We start from the raw sequence: 20,808 nt of genomic DNA, 5'->3' as shown, positions 1-20,808 counted from the left end.
TGATGAGATACTGGAAGCTGCGGACGCCTCATGCTTTTACAGAAGGATATGAGTCCTGTCCGTACGTTCCGTTGAGAGTGACTTTGCCACTGATGCTTCCGTCCTCCAATCTTACCCATGTCTGCACCTCGTCTTTGCCTTTACGTAGCACAACCTGTCTACTTCCTCTTGTCCAAGATCCGTAGCCGCCGTACCCGCTGCGTCTGTCGAAGCAAAGATCCAGCCCGTTACCGGTCAGATTCATGCCCTTGAGCTTGGAGTCCCATCTGAAGCACCAGTCGTCGCCATGATCATGGCCTGAGAACACTGCTTTGAGTCCTTTGGTGTCCAAAAGAGCTTGCATGAATGGAATGTCTTGGCCGTTGTAGGTGAACACAGCACCACTGACATCGCCTTGACCGGAAGCAGATCCTTGTTGGGCCAGAGGATTATCATCATTGATACCGGGCTCACGGTGTGTGTCCACGCCCTGAGCTTGGAAAGCTGCCATGGCGTTGACAGGGATGTGGACGAAAGCGACACTGGGTACAACACGGTTGTGTTTTTTCTCCAAAGCAGATCTAGTTTCAGTAAACCAGTCAACGACGCTTTGAGCTACCCAATTGGGTTGAGGGACAGATTTGCTGCTGGAAGATGACTGTTGGAAGTAGTTGCCACCTCGTGAGTCGAAAAACCAGAGCAGGAATCCAGGTACGGCTGAGTCGTTGCCGTAGACAGGCAGATAATAATTCGAGACGCCGGCATCGGAGGAGGAGACCATGTTCTTTGTACGACTAAGCGAGTATTTTGACTCTTGCTCGAAGATGCCTTGACGTGAGATGTTGAAGTCGCTATCGTGATTGCCATAAGTGCTGGCCCAGCTCATACCGCGATGCACCAATGGGGCGACCACAGCGTCGAGGTATTTAGTAGAGTTGTGAAGAAAAGTGTTTTCGCCAGTGATAAGATCGCCGTTCAAGACAATCAAGCCGGTGCTATTCTCTGCATCAAGCACAGAGTTCATGACCCTAGCACTCTTGACATCTTGCAGCGGACCCCAGAGCGTATCTTCAGCTTCGCCAAAATGCAAGTCACTGAATATGCTGAGCTGGAAAGAGCCATCGGGACTCAATCGGAGGACATCTGTGGGTTGAAGGATGGGGATCGCAAGAGTAGATACGGTAGAAGCAGCAACGGCAAAGAGGAGAGAGTGTATAGGAGACATGCTGAGGCGAGAAGTGAAGTGGCAGACATCGATTGGGAACATGAAGGCGATTACTTGGACATTTATGTGTCTTTTTGTTGAGATCGCTGATCGGCATGAAGTTGTGAGTTTGTTGATGAGAGCCACTCGTGGGATACACGTGGTCGGAGAGATAACTATACGAGCAAGTGGGTGATTTGTGCAGTATCACTCGCTGACTGGATCCATCGTGGCCCCGAAAGATTTTCACTCCCAAGACAGTGTCTTGCCAATCCTTTCTCGGAAGATCATTGATGATGTTGGGTTGTGATGTTAAAGAAGAAGGTGCAGTCAAGAGGAGGTGAAGTCTGTCGACGGAGATTGGCGGGCGTAAAGTCCGACGCAATTTCTCAGGAAGGCACGACTTGTTTCAACTCTTGGAAAAGAGCAACAACAATGCAGTTCAAATGCGGCTCTCGGGCGTGGTGCGATATGCGTTTCTCGCCTTGATCATACCAGCCATTCTATCGACCATCTGGTTATATCTTTATCCCATCGCGAAGAACTGCCATTTCCCGGCGGCTCCATCCAGCTACCATGGCGTGGCGCCCATTCGACTACTCGCCCTAGGCGACCCGCAACTCGAAGGCGACAGCTCCCTGCCTGATCCGAATGCGCCGCTTTTTCCTGGTCTTGTTGGCCTACGACATGGTCTATGGGTCGAGCCCCTGGACAAGGCAGCGCGCCTCGCCCGACGAGCGATCACGGACATTGCAACGAGAGACATTCCGCGATACGTGCAGACGCAGCGCAAGAGGTTGGATCTTCTGGGTAACGATTACTACCTCGCACACATCTACCGCACGACCAAATGGTGGACCCAGCCAACCCACATCTCCGTCTTGGGTGACTTGCTCGGTAGTCAATGGATCAGCAATCAAGAGTTTGACCGACGAGCCGACAGGTTTTGGAATCGTGTCTTTGTAGATGCACACTTTTGGAAACACAAAGCCGAGGGAAAAGAGCTTGAGGACGTCCATGGTTGGGACTTTTTGGATATGGCCAACGCTAGCCAGGCGCCCGCCCTGCTGAATGTGGCTGGAAACCACGATATCGGATATGCTGGCGATGTCGATCAACGTCGCATCGACCGCTTCGAAGGTGCTTTTGGTCAGGTCAACTGGCGCATCAGAATTCCCCATGCTGTTCCGCAGTCCAATCTCACCACGGAGCTGCACCTCGTAAATCTCAACTCGATGATCTTGGATAATCCTGCTTGGAATCAACATCTGTATCATGCGACCCATGAATACCTGGATCAAGTCATCAACGACACACATACTCGCAGCCCTCAAGATGCTGTCATCCTCCTCACCCATGTACCTTTGTACAAACCGGCAGGTATCTGCGTGGATCCTCCTTTCTTCAGCTATTTTGAGCCTCGCCATGGTGGTGGCATTCGCGAGCAGAACCACCTCTCCGAACAATCGAGCGGCAAGATATTGAATGGCCTGTTTCAGCAGAGTAGCCGAGAGAAGCGTGCCGGTATTGTACTCAACGGTCATGACCATGAGGGCTGTGATACATGGCACAACCGCTTCGAGGCAGATCAAGAGCAATGGAACCACACCAGGTATTCTGCCACCAACAAAACTGCAACCGGCATTCGGGAGGTTACTGTACGCAGCATGATGGGAGACTATGGCGGAAATGTTGGCCTTCTATCTGCTTGGTTTGACGCAGACGATGCTGTCTGGAAGTTCGAGTACGCTACTTGCGCGCTCGGCAAGCAGCACATCTGGTGGGCCATTCACATTGTCGATTCCGTAGTCATTGCTTTGGGACTCGCGAGTGTAATCCTTTTACTTTTGGAACTGGCCAGGGGGAGGAATGTTACCCCGGATAAAGAGAAGAAAAACAAGTAGCCTTGATTGCGCAGTTCTTTCAAAGATCAAGCGTCGTCGCTTTACCGGACCAACATGACGCCGCTGCGCCTTGAACTACAAAATGCTATTCTGCAAACAGCAATCAAGCATCCGATGATTCGGCTGAAAGCCACCGAACCTAATTAATGATGGACATTTATCCAGCCCATCACGAAAGCCAAGCATCCGCCCCCTCCGCAACACGAACATCAATCCCCCCAGACTTCTCCACAAACCTTCCTTGGCATCAGATCTTCGGTGTGCTTTCATCCGTGATTCTACAAATGATCAGCAACCATGCATGGCCACATGGTAACGTCGTATCCGAGGGCAGGAAGTGTTGTATATAACCTTGATCGATCGCCCTTCATGCCTCACAAATCATATTTCTGTCTACCACACCATGCGATCATTACATCTTTTAGTGTCCTCGGCTCTGGCATTGCTGGCCACTGCTGCTGAGAACACCACTTGCTCATCTGATCTAGAAGCCTTGACTGTAGCCAATATTGATGACGTTCGTGGCAACTTACACCTTCCGCCTACGGCCAAGAGCGGTCTCAATGTCACCTGGAGCAGCAGCAATGAGCCCGTCGTGTCAAACGATGGCATTGTCGGCCGACAGAACGCCACTACTCAGGTTGGCCTCACAGCGACCATAAATTGCAACGGAAAGCCAGCCACTCGCCAATTCTCTGCTTCAGTCCGTCAAGCAGCAAAGATTGGTGCATTCGAGGGCTATGCATTTGCCTACTTCACCAACAACACCAAATCTGGAGAGAACATTTATTTTGCAGCCAGTAACGGCAACAATGCTTTGTCATGGAAAGAGCTCAACGGTGCACAGCCTGTTCTGAAGTCGACCCTTGGTACCACTGGGCTCCGCGATCCTTTTATCATCCGCTCTCACGAGGGTGATACTTTCTACCTTATCGCGACCGATCTCTCCATCGGTTCCGGAACTTCCTGGGGCGACTCAGTCAAGTTTGGAAGTCGCTACCTGGAAGTCTGGGAATCTCACGACCTCAAGACTTGGTCAGAGCATCGTCATGTCTTGGTTTCCCCTGCTGAAGCGGGTAACACTTGGGCCCCTGAGGCATATTATGATGAAGGTATTGGTGCTTATGTCGTCTTCTGGGCTTCTTCTCTCTACAACTCAACTGATGTGGACCGTACGGGAGCGACTTATCACCGCATGCTCTATGCCACAACCAGAGACTTTGTGACTTTCAGCGAGCCCCAAATCTGGCAAGATGCCGGCATGTCGCGTATCGACTCTACGGTTTTGAAAGAGGGCGATACCTACTATCGCTTTACAAAGGATGAAGGTGCTGGTGAGACTGGATGTACCGACATCATTCAAGAGAAGTCGACTTCGTTGAGAGCCACGTTAGGTTCTTGGACCAATGTCGCTACTTGCATTGGTAAGAAGGCCGGCACTGCCAATGTCGAAGGTCCTACAGCTTTCAAATCCAATCCTGGAGATGTGAACGGTGACAACTTCTACCTGTTCGTCGACGAATTCACCGGGCGTGGATACATTCCTCTTTCGACCAAGAACATCGCCAGCCCCAACTGGACAGTACCTGCATCTTACAAGCTCCCTCCTAGCCCGAGACATGGAACTGTCTTACCTATCACTGCTGCCGAGCTGGCTAGCCTCAACGCAGGCACTGCCAACACTTCATCACCCACAGCACCCACAGCTGGAGGCTCGCCAGTACTCAAAGGCTACTTCGCCGACCCCAACATCGCTGTCTTCAACCAGACATATTACATCTACGCCACCACAGACGGCTTTCCTGGATGGGGAGGTCAAGTCTTCTATGCCTGGAGCTCGCCCGACCTCGTGAACTGGACACGCAGCGCAGAGTCCTTCCTCACATTGAACGGCACCAGCGGCAACGTACCATGGGCAACAGGCAACGCATGGGCTCCCACCATCGCCGAAAAAGACGGAAAATACTACTTCTACTTCAGTGGTCAGAACCCTACATACGACAGAAAGACTATTGGTGTGGCTATCGCAGATTCCCCCACTGGCCCATTCACCGCTGAGCCTACCGCCATGATTTTGAACAACGAGCGCCTCACGACTGGTCAAGCCATCGATGCCGATGCCTTCCTCGACCCTGTCAGCGGAAAGTGGTATCTCCTCTGGGGCAACAGCTACCCTCTTCTCGCAGAACTAGCCGACAACATGACCTCGATAAAATGGGACACCGCACAAAACATCACCGGCCTCGTTGACTTCCGCGAAGGTCTCTTCCTCGTATACCGCAAAGGCCTTTACCACCTCACCTACTCCATCGACGACACTGGCTCCGAGAACTACCGCGTCGGCTACGCCACTTCCACTTCCATCACTGGAAATTGGAATTATCATGGTGTGGTGTTGCAGAAGGATGTTGGTCAGGGGATCTTGGCTACGGGACATGACTCCATGATCAATGTGCCTGGGACGGATGAGTGGTATATTGCTTACCACCGTTTCGCGATTCCTGACGGTGATGGCACGCATAGGGAGACGACTATTGATAAAGTTACTTTTGATGAGGAGACGGGATTGATGAATGTGGTTGTGCCTACGTTGAGTAGCGTGGAGCCTTTCCCTGTGCCTGCGAATTGAGATGGAGTGGTTTTTGATGACTGGTTTGTAGTTTTGACTCTTGGTAAATGATGATATTCTACTGCCTAACGCTGTTGTTCATCGCTCATTCCATATTTGAACCATCGTGCAATCTCACTTCTGTGTTTAACTATGCCTAGATCTTCCCTGATGGACGAAAAGGCTCATGACAACACTCCTGGACAGACTGGACTTCAACAAACATACAAGAGATGGAGATGGAAGAACCCCACGACCCAAGTCCTCCACAATGTGGAGATCAACCATGGAATCGCCGACCAGCTATTCATTTGCGCCCCATCTGTATATCATTATTAGTTCACAGAGGCATGTGGAAGGGTGAAAACAGTTTGTAAACATTCGAAAGAGTTCTCTAACGCTTCCGACTACCGTATTTGATCCCCAAAAAAGTACCATGCACTCGATACTTGTTCTCGACACTATCAACCCATAGCTGAGACGAAGTCGGAATCGGATCTTTACACATTGCCCTGATGTAAGTCAAGGCCGCTAGGTAGAAGGCAAGAAGAAGGCACAGGTCAATGACACTGCAAAAACAATTGTGTTTCCGCAAAGTAGGCCCCGAAAGTTTGTAGCAAGGCTGCAATGAGGGGAAGGCTGTTGGGAACTTGAGCTTCACTGACTTGATCGTATCGCTCGGTCTTTCTCTGAGCAAGCAGCCTTATCGTTCAACAGTTTCTGCGAGGAGCAAGCACCAATGCGCTGAATGTATACTGCTCCTACAGTCCGATGGCTAGCTCCAAGGATAGAAGTTCAGAAGTCGAGCGAAGTAGCTGGTTTTATATCTCTCATCTCCACTGCAAAGAGAAGAGGATACGCATTGACCAGTCCATCGATTTCATCAATTCTACTGCCATGGCACTCACAGTATGTCAGATGGAATTTTGATCGTGACTATAAATCGTCGTCATCTCCACTAGGAAACTGCTACAATCAACCGCCCGCGGAGAATGAAAGACTCGTGTCAGTAACACTACGACCAAACCACTTGCGCCTTCCGTCCCTCGCTCTTCGAATTATTCGGGGAGCCACAGACCATGCGGCTACGTAGGTAGAGAAAACAACCAGGTCACTGATGCTGGCTCAAGAATTGATGCACTTCTTCTCTACCTCCTCCTCCCAGATCCCATGCTGGAAAACAGTCTGGACTTCATTGACCTGATTGCTTTGTTGCATTGCCCTTGCCCTTGCCCTTGCCCTTGCCGTTGTCTCGATGTTCAGGTTGGTGTTGATAGATCTACTCCACGGGAATGGTGTTGGTTTCAGTTTCAGGCTCCAAATGGAGACGTTAGATGCATGTATAGTCATTGCAAAGGTCGCGGATACTGTTGTTTTTATATGTGTCTCCTTTCCACCCAAGACGGAAGTAGCGCTCGTAAGACATAGGGAAGCTGGATGCAGTGATGCCAATGAGTTGTGAGCACTCACTCATATAACTCATAATTCATTCAACTCATGCTATATGAGTCATGAGTTAGAAAAGTCATAAGTACTCATAACTTATGAGTGCTCATGGAGAGGACAGGGTCGCCCCCACGGAGGACAGGGTCACCCCCGCGGCGGACCCCTAAAATTTCCAATCTAGGGTTGACCAATCAGATCGCTCCCTGGCCGCAACCAATTTCATTACTCACTTAACAACTCATGAGTGCTCATGAGTGCTCATGGCTATGAGCACTCATGAGTTAATGAGTGAGCTTACTCATGAGCTATAGAGTCATGAGTTATCCCAAAATCCATGAGTGAACACTCATTGGCATCACTGCCTGGATGTCTGGTGGCGTGAATGGCGGGAGCATTATTCACGGCAGAAGATTGCACCATACCTATGATCTTGAGCGAGAGGCATCCATGCGTGCTTTACTCTTACCCGTCAGCACGAAAAAACAATTCACTGACCATGATGTATTCGACTGCATCTGGACAGCCAGAGAGAGACAGAGAGGAAAATGAGTAAAGCAGTTCCGTCAATCACTTGCTGGCTCGTAAAGGTGTACTGCTGACCACTCAGATCTTTGCCGGAATATGATTCGAGGTTTGTTGGTGCTCATCCACATCTCATCGAGTGCTTCCTCTGTTTCTAGCGATTCTGGCATTCCGGTCCAGAGTTTTACTGTAAGCCTGGTTATCAAGTATGACGCATTCAGAGATTTGCTCTCACTAAATTCATCAGAACAGACCGAATTTATGATTTGCCACCGCAGTGCTGGAATTGGTCACGGAAACAATGAAAAGTCAGTAAAACACGAAAAGGCACGAGTATAAGGATCATCGCCAGCAATTTCAATGCTGAGACCTATTATCCTTAGTAACAGAAAATAATAACAGGACTAGCCTTCCCTCTGTGGCTGTCCGGTTTGTACTTGACCCAAACGCGTAGTAACAGCTTTTCAGGAGCAATGGAGAGGTTAGCAGGTCAATAAAACACATCTCAAGCCTGATCACCTATTTACGCGTCATCGTTATAGAAGGAGTTTCTTCTCCGAAGGAGTAATTAGCTCTCCGAGATTCATTAATCTGCCGTTCTCATCTTCGTACAACGAGTCTCCTGCTACAGCGTCAGAATGGAAGATTAGGAGCAACATCTGCAACATCTTGTGCGCAGAACAACCTCTACTTTCATCCGGAATGTTGTATGAGTTTTGAAAATCTCGAATCTGGTCCTGGAAATGATTTTATATAATCTTTTTCGCTCTAAGATGTAAGGCTATATGCACAATATTGATTGTGGTTGTAAGTTTTTCTTCGACAATTTACAGTTGATGATTTGCTGGCTTGAGTATGCAACACCAATAAGAAAGAAATGAAGATATCATCACATACTCTGCTGATCATTGCTTTAATGACTGTACTATTTTTAATACCGACACCAAGAGCTCGAGATCCCATCGTGATGAAAACAGGAACCCGGCGACAGTTAGATTGGGCAAGGTTCGTTGCTTGACGGAGATACACGCGAAACAAAGAGGTCTGTGATACCGCGCGTTGACTCAAGAATTCAACCATTCACCCTGGTTCCACACTTGGGAATTTCTAGAACCACGCTAGTTCATGGAGAGTCTCTTGAGTCTCGGGTTCACTAACCTGATCACCTTCCTGGGCTCTGCGTTCCAAAATGCAGTTTCTGTATGTTTCGTCAGCTTAATGTTCTCTTGATGGTGATGGACAAGCCTCCATATAGCTGGTGTGGTTAGTTTGATTGCTCTACAACTGTGATTGCAATTGAAACCTTTATACAAGAGCTAGTAATAGATCTTCACCCGTAATTCACGTCTGAAATGACCGGGCTACTGCCGAGATCATCTCTCTTACTCTCTCTTAGGTACTCATCGGCTATGACATTCCGTAATGAAAAAAATACAGAGAAGCATCCATAAAATGGGAATACAAAGTCGGCGCCTCGGGTCCATGTCGAGAACGACGCATACCGGGCTACTACCGAAATACAGTAGATCTCTCTTACTCTCTCCTAGGTATGCATCGGTCGTGATATTACGCAATAAATTAAATACAATAACCGGACAGAGGGAGGGAATGCGCGGTATTATCGACCCTGCTCGTTTCGTCGCCTGTTTCGCTACGGGGTTAGGTGAAATCGACTAGACATGTCGCAGAGAAGTTGAGAGAACTCATTCTGGTTTCGCATCGGCATTGAGGGCTTAGTAAAAAAGGAAGAGAGAGTTCGAACAAAGGGCAGAATATATACTCGAAGGAGAACGTCCCTTGCTTTACTCGAGTACTTTGTGATAATTTTGCCTTGCATGCTCTGGTTAAATTGCTATGATTTCGAACATTTGGCGCTGTAGAAATGCACAAGGTTTTTCGAAACAGTAGCTTCGTCCGCAGAGAGTGAGGAAATGGTAAAAAAAGAAAGAGAGAGCAGAAACATATACTCGAAGGAGAACGTCGCTTGCTTTACTCCATCATAATTCCACCTTGCATGCTCTCTTCCGTTGCTATGCTTTTGAATCTTTAGCGCTGTAGAAATGCAGAAAGTTTTTCAAAACTGTAGCTTCGTCCGCAGAGAGTAAGGAAGGTAGGCCTCTCGTGAATGTTACGACTACATGACCATCTCATCAAGAGCGTTGCCACGAAACACAAGGTCACGCTCGCAAGATGACGATTCGTATCGTCGCAGTGTCACAAGGATGTCCGCAACGGAAAGAAGCAATGCCGGTTAGACTTGGCTTGCGGGTAGCTGCGGCACAGATCGGCTTTCTACGGTTGAACGCGGAGATAGTCATGGACCGAGATGAAGCAAGTTGGAGCGGATTGATCGGCTTCCGGATTGTGATGATTGCGTTGATCGCGAAGATCTGATTGTTGATGCCGATATCGAATCACCGTAACGCGAATATCGGACATAAAGATCTACTGTCATCGAGATAGTGAAAAGGACACCAGGAAGAAAACTGTAGGTTTGTGAAAGATTTTGAATTGCATTCATGTCTGCTTGAAGGGGGTATTTGGTATCGCTAAAAAGGTTGCCCTCGGAATGTGTAAAGAAGAAGCGTCTATGTGCATGAAAAGAAACCATCCCTATCCAGGGGGTTGAACGCCGGGTCCCAAATCGCTAGAAACGCCAGGGAAATGCTTGTGGGTAAACAAAAAGAGAAAATCGTCATCGCTGTCCAGTTGCCATGTTTTGCCAACCATCGTTATCATCAAGAAGAATCGGACTTCTGGGGGATCAGAGAAGTCGTGGAGAGAGAGGAAGCTTATGCGAGACCGAAGGTGGCCTTGATGCGGCGGAAGATCTCACCGCGCATGGCATCTCTGCTCTCGACGGTGCGGGTGGCGGCATCCTTGTTCTCAGCAGCGCGGCGGAGGAGGTAGTTCAGGCAGTCGGTCATGGAGCCCCAGGCGGTCAACTTGTAAGCACGAGGGATGTCGACCATCTCTTCAGGCTTGGCTTGAGTGGCGCTGATGAGCTCGCAGCTGACCTCGTCGGCCATACCCTGGAGCTGAGCGTAGGCGCAAGGAACTCTCTCCTCGCCGGAACGGAGCTGGTTGGTGCGGATAGCCTGAGCCTTGCGAACGGAGTCGGCGTTGTGGGTTGCGAGGACGAGGCCGACGTTGCGGGGGAAGACACCATCGTCGTGGGCAGCGGGCTTAACAATGTCGTTGTAGGTGCGGGTAAGAACAGCTTCAGCCATGCCATCGTAAGCGCGGTGAGTGTCTTGAATAGTGTCCCAAATCTTCTCGCGAGGCTCAGAGTGCAAGTAGGCGCCACGGACGAGCTTGACACCGAGAGTGAAACCCTCAGTCTTGGCCTGGTGGAGATGGCTGGAAAGAGAAGCAGGTGCGCCCTTGAGGTAGCATTGGTAGGTGTTGTAAAGAACGATGTTATCGGGCTTGTTGTAAATCTTCTGCAAGTTCAAGGTCCAGGCGTCAATCATGGGGTTGGTGGTGGTTTCTTCGGCAGAGGGAACGAGAGCGATACGCTTGGCGGAAGCAGCGTCACAAATCTCCTTCATGGCACTCTCCATGATGTCGATGGGCTGCTTGCCCTGCTTGAGGAGCTGCATAGCGTAGCCACCCATACCAGACCACTTCAGGCCAATGATGTCGCCAGGCTGAGCGGCCTCGACGGTCTCGAGAAGACCCTTTCTCCACATCTCGACATCGCCAGCGGTATCATTCGAGGGAATGTCGGACAGGACCTCGCGAGCGTACTCGAAGATGACACCAGAGTAACCAAGACTTTGCAATTGAGCGCGAGTGGCGCGGACTTCGGCCTTGGTCTCACCACCGCAGAACTGCTTGTAGAAAGTCTCTCTGAGAATGAGCTTGAGCAGAGGGTTACGTTCGACGTTAAAGATCGGACCCTTTGCGTGGAGCATGGCAGTCAAAGCCTTGAAGCAGGCAGACAAAAGTGCGGGCTTGCATGAGATGGAGGTGATCATGTAAGTTCTGAGGACCATGGAGAGAGGCAGAACGGCGAGAGCGGGAGTCTTGTTGGTCTTAGTGACCTTTGATCCAGGGATGTGGTTGGGGAGAGTAGCCACCTGAGGAGCTGTCATGGAGTGTTGTTCCTTGGGAGTGCTGTGCATGTGTCTGGCAGACATCAAGAAGGGAGTAGCGACGCGGCCATCAAGGCGGCGTGCCATTGTGGAGCGCACTCTGAGAGAAGACATGTTGTTGTGCGTGAGATGTCTTCTAAGGTACTGTGGAAAAGGTCGATAAGTTCACTTGAAGCTCTCGACGACAACAGAGGGACATGTGCCTTTAATACTCACTCGCTTTGTGCTTAGGCCGCTGTTCTCCTCTCACTGTTGCCTCGCGGCTATCCTCGGCCTTGAGCGTTGGTGTTGATAAGAGAAAGTTGGAGTTGCTTTGTTCTCCATACCACGCTAGCCCGATATGGCCTCGCTCGGCTACAGTTTGCTGTCGCACCGATGGCCCAGATCTCATGCAAAAACTCTCTCCACCAAAATCCGTTTCAATTTCATGCTTTTGGTAATCACACGCTTCGGCTTTCGAGGCTGTCATCTCGGTCTTGTCGAACGGCCTGTATCGGTCTTGGATGCGAACTCCCTTCTTTGCTTCATCTCCGCAGGTCGCTCCTTCTTCAGTTCTTCGCTGCGAGTTCGGAGAAAGCTGCGTCGAGCTGATTCAAAACTGCTGAGTATCCACCTCTCTCATCAATTTCTGCACCGCCGATATCCGAGCATCACTTGAGCCGTTCATCTTGCTGAGCAATGTGAGAGGGCGAGTGAGGACTCCATCGCTTGACTGCGGCCATGTCTTATCAGCATTCAGCTTCCCGGTCTGATGGCTCGCGTGACCTCCAACAGATACGACAAGCATAGCAGAGTTTCTTGACAGTCCAACAGGATGGACACGAGGATGACGAGATCACACTGCAAAGGAGCTCGCGCTCCTCTGCCTTGATGGTCGTGACGGTCGTTTGACGGTTTGCAGACGTCGGGGCAAGCTGTCGTTTCGCAAGCCACGTCGATTCCCGAGCGCAGGCCAACATCGTCAATTTGCCTCGACCATCACCTTTTCATCACCACCATCGAGAGCCATCGGTTTGGGCCTTTAACAACCTCCATCTCGACACGCAACCATTGTTGCTCATCTCGCGCACCCTTCGGTGCTGACGATGATGACCAAGGACGACCCCTTGACTTATCAGCCATCTCAACGCATCGACGCTGGCACCATGTTTTTCTTCTTTACCTTGAGTCGGAAGATTTTCGAAAGATCTCTCGTCTCTGGCTAGAGATCATGTGCTGATGGCGCGCTCGCTTTGACTTTGGCCGCTCGTCTTTAACTTTTTGCCGACTCGACAGCAAATGATATCAGGTAGGCGCCATTCCAAGCTGCGTTGTTGTCGCGGGCTCTCAACAACACAAACGCCAGCCATTTGTATCCTCCACACCTTTCTGGTGCACCTATCGTGTCAGATATCGACTGGTTTTATCGCATCAAATGATAAGGTAGAGATCTTGTACTGCCTTTGCTACATGGGACGACCACCTCGGTCAAATTTGACGTGTACCCGCAAAGGACTGCGCACTCTCCTGCGCCAATCGGTACCAGAGCAAGCGGCACTTACATTGATCATGCTGCCAGATTTCCTTCAAGCCTTCGCTTCCGAAAATAGTCCTGGCGATTGACAACCCGTCGACAACAAGTTTCTCGGCAACAATGGTCAAAGTGCATCGTTTGATACACTGAGTCACGTCCATCAAGCACGTATGTCTCTGCTCCTTACCTGGTAGTCTCAACGTTGCCAACCCTCGAACTTCGCTCACGCGAGTCAACAAACCGCTCCTCTGAACTCGAGCAATACTGGTGTACTTGACTGCGCTCTGGACTCGCCAAGGATCTTTGACCATTTGATCAAGAAAAATCATTCTTTCTTCCTAGACGACTTTTCAGGGCGGTGTTTCCAAGGCAGCGACACAGTACCACCTCGGTCAACGACATGCAACAAGGACCGTAGATTTGTATGCTGGCGGGCGATTCCTGCTTGACAACATCAGCATCAAAAGTTGAAGTGAGAAAAAGAAAATTTCCTTCACTCATGGACTACATATACCTTACCACCGGGGACCTTTCCGGGACCGTGCTTCTGGTGGCCAGGTAGGCCCTTGTGGCCCACTGGTAGAGCGTCTCCCCTCTGGAACTCTTGACTAACTTCTCGCAGGTTCGAGACGTAGCAGTCCTCTCCCCCCGAGCCCTGTGAACTCGTTTTGCGCTTTTTGCAAGCAGACAAGTCACGGGACCTTCTTTTTGCACAGATTTCTCCCTGAGTTATTGGTATAGAGCTCTTCGGTGGTGTCACAGGAAGAAGCGGCAGTGCCATTCCTGATTGCCAACCAATCATCGGATATGAGTGTTTCACGAGGGTTTCACGACTATCTGCTCTGTCTGTCATACTCTCCTCCTATACGGCATGTCGCAAACTGTCAAGTAGACCCTGTGCCGCATCTCAACACACGAAAGTCGTTCTGGCTTGCTGTTTTTCTTGGAAGGAAGGATTGTTGAGAAACGCCCATGATTGCCGGCGAGATCAACTCAACCGGCGAGACGTTTCCCTCGCGATGCGGTGCTGATCAACTCAACTCCCATTATCGTTTCCTTCTTCCGACATTTCTTCCTGCTCGGCTTGTCAAGAGAAAAGCCTCTGACGAACCAGATGAAAGATCAGCTGCAAACCGCAGAGCTTCAGCGCTTGATACGCAGCTGGAGTGATGCTCGTAGATGATTGACTTTGACACCGCAACCTCACCAGCTTCTCACTCAGCAGGGCTCAGACATGATGTTTTCTGCATGGAGCACCAAAGCTCGATCAGAGTAGTATCTGTGGATCATCATTGCACCGCCCAGAAAGATGACGCTCGCCAATGACGACTTCACGAGCAATAGAAAATGGCCCCTGCAACAGACTCTGATCAGATTGAGTTCAAGAGCTGATCCGACTGAACTCGGCAGATGACAGCAAGAGTCTCATCTGTCGTGTACGTGTGCAAGGGAAGGAACGAGAGCCTCACCTGCTGCAAACAGTCGCCATCAACACCATATTTGTCTAGCACCAGCAAGTCAGCCATTGTTCATTACGAAAACAGAGGAAGAGGGGGAAGTTGCTCAGACACGGGGCTTATCGCCAGAGCACTGGTCAATCAAAGCCGCACAGAAGTCGTCAAGACCGGAAGACGAAATCCAACCAATCCCAATCATGGCCGCATCGTTGTCTCTCGCCACAGGCCCCTCCTCCAGATCTCGACTAACTTGATTTCTCGCCGCTCGGCGACATGACACTAGTCAAGCCTCACGGCGCAAGGAAATCGCCCATCAGAAGACGTGGATGCCTTGCAGTACGACGTCAATGAACGGAGTGTTGCAAAGACAAAGGAAACGTCGTACTCACCGCCATGCTCTGCTAGGAGAGCTGTTCGTTCCTATCTGCTATGGGTTCCAATATGAGGTTTCCCTGGGATATCACTCACGTCAGCAGAAGCTCCTTCAATTTTCGAACGACTTTGCTGCCACGCTCTCGTTTTTCAGGCGTTTGCGGGTGATCTCGTCCATCACGGCTGGTTCACTCAAGGCCGACTTTTTGCTCGGGGAACTTTGGAGGGGACTGCCGTCGACCTCGGAGTGGCCATTACACGAAGTCTGAGCTTTTCATCACGACAAGAAGCGGGCAGCAGAAGAAAGAAGGGAATCGACTCACTTTGAACGGGAAGGGCTCTCAAGTACGACGCGCCTTGTTGAATCACGCAAACTCAGAACTTGCTGCTGTCTCGGACCTCGACGACAGCAGTCCGCCATCGCGTTTGGTTGTCATTCGGGACGTCCTTGGATAATTGTCTATGAAATAACCAAGCTGTCAGTCTTTGGTTTGAATTCAGAGAATCAGACCGAATATGAGACAGGTGGCTGTTCAGATCTCTTTGTGAATTCATCCGGGATCATGAGATCAAGTGTAAACTGGTTTTTGATCATCACGACAGCCTTGTCTTTCTCGACCTCCAGAAGAAGCTCACTTACCAAGGTGTTTCTCCCCCGCTATGGGGCACGGATCTGCTATCGCAAAAGTCAGCACATGTCGCTTCCCATGTTCTTGGAGTACGAATTATGTTCATGGATGCTAATCAGTATAATTGATGGTGTTCTCATGCTTGATCGAGAGATAATACATGGCTTTTGTCATCATATGCGGGAAAGAGAAGAAAGAAACTCTTTTGACTCACCAAGATTTGCTCATCAAAACCCGACATTCACGCAGCGCGTTTCTGGAAGACATGCCAGCAAGCTTTCTCGAATCAAGCTGAAAGGAAGTTTGAGCATCCTGCTGCTGGTCACAACACCGAATAGGTTTGTTCTCAACCTTGATTCAAAAGACGAAATATTGTTTCATCATGATCTCTCGACATGCTAGCAAGGTCTTCCGTGGTCTTCGGAAAGAAAGCTGTTCTTTCGCGACCTGTGAGCGAAAAGACGTCAGCAATGGTATCGAGGCCGCCGACCTAGGCCGCCATCTCCTGGAGGTGCTGCTGCGATGAAACATCAGCACAGGTTCTGCATGCCAGGTTGGAACTCATTCTGGATTTCAAGCTGCTTCTTCAGACCACTAAGGATGTTTTCTTCATCTTTGGTTCAAAATGCACAGTTTTTGTTCATCATGCAGCAGGATAGGGGCACGCATCTCAGACATACCAGAAAATTGTTGGAATCCTCTGTCGAAGGCGTCATTGACTCAGTCCTGAGCAAAAAAGCGTCAGCGATGTTCTTTCAGGCCTCTCAAGATACTGCAGAGAAGGATTGGAAAGCCGCTCAGAGTTGCCGTGAAGCACTGGGGTGTTCTCATGCTTAGAGTCAAAAGGAAGCAGAAGAGAAAGGGGTGTTCATCATGGCTTTAGGAAAGATACTTGAGGTAGATGCACTTACTGAAGATGAGCTGAGCTCTGATTCCTCTTTGCAGATTACAGCACGATATTTTGACAGAACACTGCAAGAAGTCAGCCAAGGCCCCTGACAAAGAGCTGAGAATGTTCTGAGGCCAATCAGAGGTGCTCCGAGGGCTACAGTACATATCCCTGGACTCATCACATCTCGTCGGCAACCTTGCAGCTTGGCATTCGACTGCGAACGTGTCAGCGAGTGTCTCCTACGAGCTGGAGTAGATTGAGTTCGTTTGGGGCTGTCTCAGTGCAAGAGCAAGAAAGGTTCATCATGCCTCAGATGCTTAATTCTTATGGTGTTCATCATACAAGTGGGGAGCGAGGAGAGAAACAGAACGAGAACGACATGCCTTGTTTCTGGATTTCCTTAGAAACCTCGATGGAATAGAGAGAGAGGTCGATGTATCATTTCCTACTGGCCATGGCGCCTTCGCGTCTGTCTGACTGGCTCAAGATGATGGTTTCTGCCGCAGCAGGACTGCAAGAAGGTCAGCAAGTCATCTTCCAAGCTTGATTAAGTCAAGTGAGGAAAGAGCGTAGTCAGAAGAAAGAGCATGAAATGTCGTCAGGATTCAGTTCGACGAGTCTTTTTTGTCCATCATTCGCGAGGAAAAATGGACAAGAGCAGCGACATACCTGCATTCTTATCACAATGTCGTGGTACAGATGTTCTGCATGCTACCAGTCAGCATCAACCTCTGACTTGATGACCAGCCGGTTCGCTTGCAGCGGGGTGTCACCAGCCTTGGTGCTTGCGGCTGAGTGGCTTTTTGTCGCTGGAGCTGCAAAGGGCGTTCTGCAACCACTATCATATTCTTTCTGGTCCTCCTCTTGAATCGGCCTCGAGCTCGAGCAGCCATTGATCGTACAGAGCGATCTTGTCTCGACAGCCTCGGGCCGGAGTAGGGGGTGCGGGAAGAGGAAGATCTGCAAGATCATTGTCAGCACTTGCACAAGAAAAACCAACAAGCTCAACGGGCCTTAGAGCCACCTTCGTACTATTAGGCATTATGCTTTGCTTCAAGATGACCTGGAGACGCCGGGCAGAACTCTCGAAAGCCTTTGTATCGTCGAAGAGCAGAGAGCAGACGTATGGCCTGCATGATGGTTAGCATATGCTTCAATGCGTCAAAGGCTCCACCGCAGCTCGGATCAGGTTGCAAGTCAGACTTTTGCATATTGTTCTTCATGCTGCGGTCGGAGGTGAAACTGCGTGGTTGATCATCATGAAAGCAGAGCCTGACAAGGCTGTGATGGACGAAACACTTACCAGGTCTAAGAAGGCAACAGTCGCGTATCTCGAAGTTTCCGCAAAAACAGGAGGATCCAGAGAGTCATTTGCCAAAGATACCTGTATCCCAGTCAGTCGAAATGCTCCTCCAGAAACTCAATCGACAGGGGCTAGGATATAAGCCACATCAGACACGCAACCGATATCTGTCTCTTGATCCGGCACTGGGTTATGCAGAGAAGAAAGCGACTTGCCTTGATGAATGCAGCACCGCTACAGACGTGGCATGAAGCATCTGGAAAGTTGTCAGCACTGGGCTTTTGCGACTGTATCATGAGTGCGTGGTATGGATGAATATGCCTCAGATTGCGACCGAGACCGTCGCAAGTTGCCCTTCTTCTCCGCAGTGCGAACCGCCGCAAGATTAGGATGCACAAGAACTTTTCATCATCTAGCAGAGGAGGAAAGACTTGGAGGTTGACTTACCGTGTCAGACCCCGAGGTCGATGAGAAAGCCCAAGGCCATGCGCAGCGCCATGTATTGTTTGGAGAAAGCAAAGCATGATTTTGCAATAGCGGGGGACAGTAGCCGACCTGTTCATGAGGCGCTGTCAGTCCGAGGTCCCTTTGGAGTTCAAATTGTGCGGTTCATTGATCAGAGATCTCATCAGAGGTCTTTGCGTGTATCCGTCATGGTGATGAACGGGCATATCGACAATGCTTGTTGTCATCATGGAGTTAGAGGGTGGACGGAGGAGACTTGTCAACTTGCAAAAGATCTCTCAACCTCTGAAACCGCCAACATATGGTTCTTGAGGCGGCGACGACGCCAATGTTCTTGTTCAGAAGGGGCTGTTGCGCGGCGCACATGGCTGTTCTAACTACTTGAATGATCAGCCATGTTCGGGGGAAGAAAAGGACGACGACGCTTACCTGGCTCTGCGTTGAGCACATCTTGATTGCCTGGAGGCTGTCAGCTTGGACACCTTACCTTCCTCATGACTGAAGAACGTGAGCATCGAGAAGAGGTGTGGCTCACGCCGTACAGGCATCTCATAAGACACAACAGACGACGCACGACTTGAACAGACTGTAGATCAGAACGTCTCATTGCACCAGTCCATGACAGAGCTTGATGTTTCCAGCATTGATCTTGGCTCGATGTGAGAGGTTTGCCTCTTTGGAAAATCGATGGCCATTGAAGGAAGCCACAAGAGTCTGCGAGACCGAGCCGATGTTGAGGGACAAAGGCTTCGACCTACCTTGGAAGATGTTTGTGCAGAGAAGACTTCAAGATCTGTCAGCAAGTCAGCATTGTCACTTCAAAGACATCAAAGCGCAAAGAGTCTTGATGGGAGGGGATGTATGCTTCTCCGCTCGACCTGTCTCAGAAGACACTGACCAGAGGAGTACAAAGTCTGGCACTGGACGAAGAAGCACTGGGATTTTATCTTGGCTGGCGATATGCTCCGAGTGGCAAGCTGACCATTGAAGGGTCACCTGAGCACATCATAGCCGTGAAGGAGTGGTGTGCAGAAGGAGAAGACTTGACATACCTGGTTGATGAACTTGCGCCGATGGTGAACGATGATGTTGATGACGATCTATCGTTGTTAAGTCAGCAAGTTTCATCGGCGGCGGCGAGCACAAGACTGACCACCAAGCGCACTCAGCGCGAGCAATGCCGGCAGGCAGCTGATGGAAAGCGCCATGGAATCCCATCAAAACTTGATGAACCAGAGCAGAAGATGGCGTAAAGTCATGATTCTGAGTGGTCACCAAGCTACTATTGCGCGCAGTCGGCATCAGCAAGTCAAGTCGGAAGCAAAGGAGTCTTACCTGATGATAATCAATGCGTCAGAGAGACTCTGTTGATGATGAACGCAAAGCTGGAAGGTGTGCGTTGAGTTGAGCTGTGGTGATGAATACGTCAAAGAGTGAGAGGTGCAGGCCAAAACTCACGCAGGCAACTCCCCACTCCTCGTTTCGCGCTCTGTGCACCTTGGCGATGACCTCTAGAGCGAGATGAAGACGGCAGGAACGCTGATCAATCGTCTGAGAAGCTCTTCGGATGCAGCCATCGAAGCAGAGAAGGAAGTCGCAGTCCTTGCTAGAGGCATCAGCGCTGGCCCAGGCGTCAAAGCATGGCAAGAGTCTGCAATACACCGACCTCGAGAGAATCAATGCTCGTGAGAAGCACTACGTTCATCAGTGCTAAGAAGGAGCAAAAGGCGGTTTTTGCGTGGCTTGCGTGCATGCAGTTGTGTCGTTGCGATTGCCAGAGCCACGTTCGTGGTTTTACGAGGCGTCAGTCCCGCAATTAAGCCTACGAGTTGAAGAAAATCACGTTTTGAGGAAGTCACCATCTTCGAGTACTGTTGCTGTCATCGAGGGAAAGAGCGAAAGCCACCCTTTTCCACAAAACCATGGAGACTTCGCTGTTGCTCAACAAAGACCTGGGTCTTGCATATGCATACACTCCGCTTCCGTTGAACATTTTCACGACGCATGCTTATCACAAAGGGAATGCATGTTTGATATGCTGTTAGTCTTTTTTGGACATTCAAGCTCTAGCTATGGCGAAGGACCTTCCATGCCAGTCTTCCTGTTCCTTCTGAGTCTATCTCCTGCTCCCTCTGCATCTATCTAGTCTGCAAAGATGCACCGTCATTCTCAAGCATGCTCGGTTTTCCGCTGAGAGCATCTGCTTCCTTCGACAAAACGTTGTTGTGGTTGTCCTTGAGCCCTCATCTGAACCTCCGCAACCCCACCGTGGTTCCCGAGAAGATGCAAAAACGTTTTCGAACTCGCTACGACCTCCACTGACAGCTCGGAGATTCTGTAGTAGATGAAGAGGATGCTCGAAAATGTTCGATCTTGGCCTTTGGAGCCTGTCCAGGAAGCACTGCGATAATGCAGGA

At 50.0% G+C, this 20,808-nt stretch overlaps 5 protein-coding genes across 5 annotated transcripts; 2 read left to right on the top strand and 3 right to left on the bottom strand.

Annotated features, from left to right (window-relative positions):
• Positions 1-28: 28 nt before the first annotated feature.
• On the bottom strand, positions 29-1,204 carry M438DRAFT_271421 (Metallo-dependent phosphatase; the record flags this gene model as incomplete). The annotated part of the gene is made up of 1 exon (XM_029900477.1): positions 29-1,204. One exon carries the CDS (start codon positions 1,202-1,204, stop codon positions 29-31), a length of 1,176 nt encoding a protein of 391 aa, XP_029761779.1.
• Positions 1,205-1,767: 563 nt separating this feature from the next.
• M438DRAFT_251566 (uncharacterized protein) lies at positions 1,768-3,024 on the top strand (the record flags this gene model as incomplete). Its single annotated transcript, XM_029899651.1, has 1 exon — positions 1,768-3,024. A coding segment is annotated over one exon (1,257 nt), but the record flags the coding sequence as incomplete, so codon positions are not given.
• Positions 3,025-3,490: 466 nt separating this feature from the next.
• M438DRAFT_271522 (Arabinanase/levansucrase/invertase) lies at positions 3,491-5,716 on the top strand (the record flags this gene model as incomplete). The annotated part of the gene is made up of 1 exon (XM_029900489.1): positions 3,491-5,716. One exon carries the CDS (start codon positions 3,491-3,493, stop codon positions 5,714-5,716), a length of 2,226 nt encoding a protein of 741 aa, XP_029761777.1.
• Positions 5,717-10,364: 4,648 nt separating this feature from the next.
• M438DRAFT_198233 (FAD-linked oxidoreductase) lies at positions 10,365-12,006 on the bottom strand. The gene is made up of 2 exons (XM_029899322.1): positions 11,977-12,006; positions 10,365-11,904 (listed from the first exon to the last, which is right to left on the bottom strand). Exon 2 carries the CDS (start codon positions 11,872-11,874, stop codon positions 10,456-10,458), a length of 1,419 nt encoding a protein of 472 aa, XP_029761776.1. The 5' UTR covers positions 11,875-11,904; positions 11,977-12,006; the 3' UTR covers positions 10,365-10,455.
• Positions 12,007-12,749: 743 nt separating this feature from the next.
• M438DRAFT_391677 (uncharacterized protein) lies at positions 12,750-14,480 on the bottom strand (the record flags this gene model as incomplete). Its single annotated transcript, XM_029909078.1, has 3 exons — positions 13,788-14,480; positions 13,302-13,611; positions 12,750-12,961 (listed from the first exon to the last, which is right to left on the bottom strand). The coding sequence occupies exons 1-3, from the start codon at positions 14,124-14,126 to the stop codon at positions 12,750-12,752; spliced, it is 861 nt and encodes a 286-aa protein (XP_029761775.1). The 5' UTR covers positions 14,127-14,480.
• Between the last annotated feature and the right edge of the window lie 6,328 nt (positions 14,481-20,808).

The sequence above is a fragment of the Aureobasidium pullulans genome (genome assembly GCF_000721785.1).
Source record: "Aureobasidium pullulans EXF-150 unplaced genomic scaffold scaffold_7, whole genome shotgun sequence".
In the NCBI taxonomy this organism is placed as follows: domain Eukaryota; kingdom Fungi; phylum Ascomycota; class Dothideomycetes; order Dothideales; family Saccotheciaceae; genus Aureobasidium; species Aureobasidium pullulans.
This window is presented reverse-complemented; position numbering and strand designations above follow the sequence as displayed.

Coding starts and splice junctions, on each gene's coding strand:
- M438DRAFT_198233 (XM_029899322.1), bottom strand. CDS start 11,874: ATGTCTTCTCTCAGAGTGCGCTCCACAATGGCACGCCGCCTTGATGGC.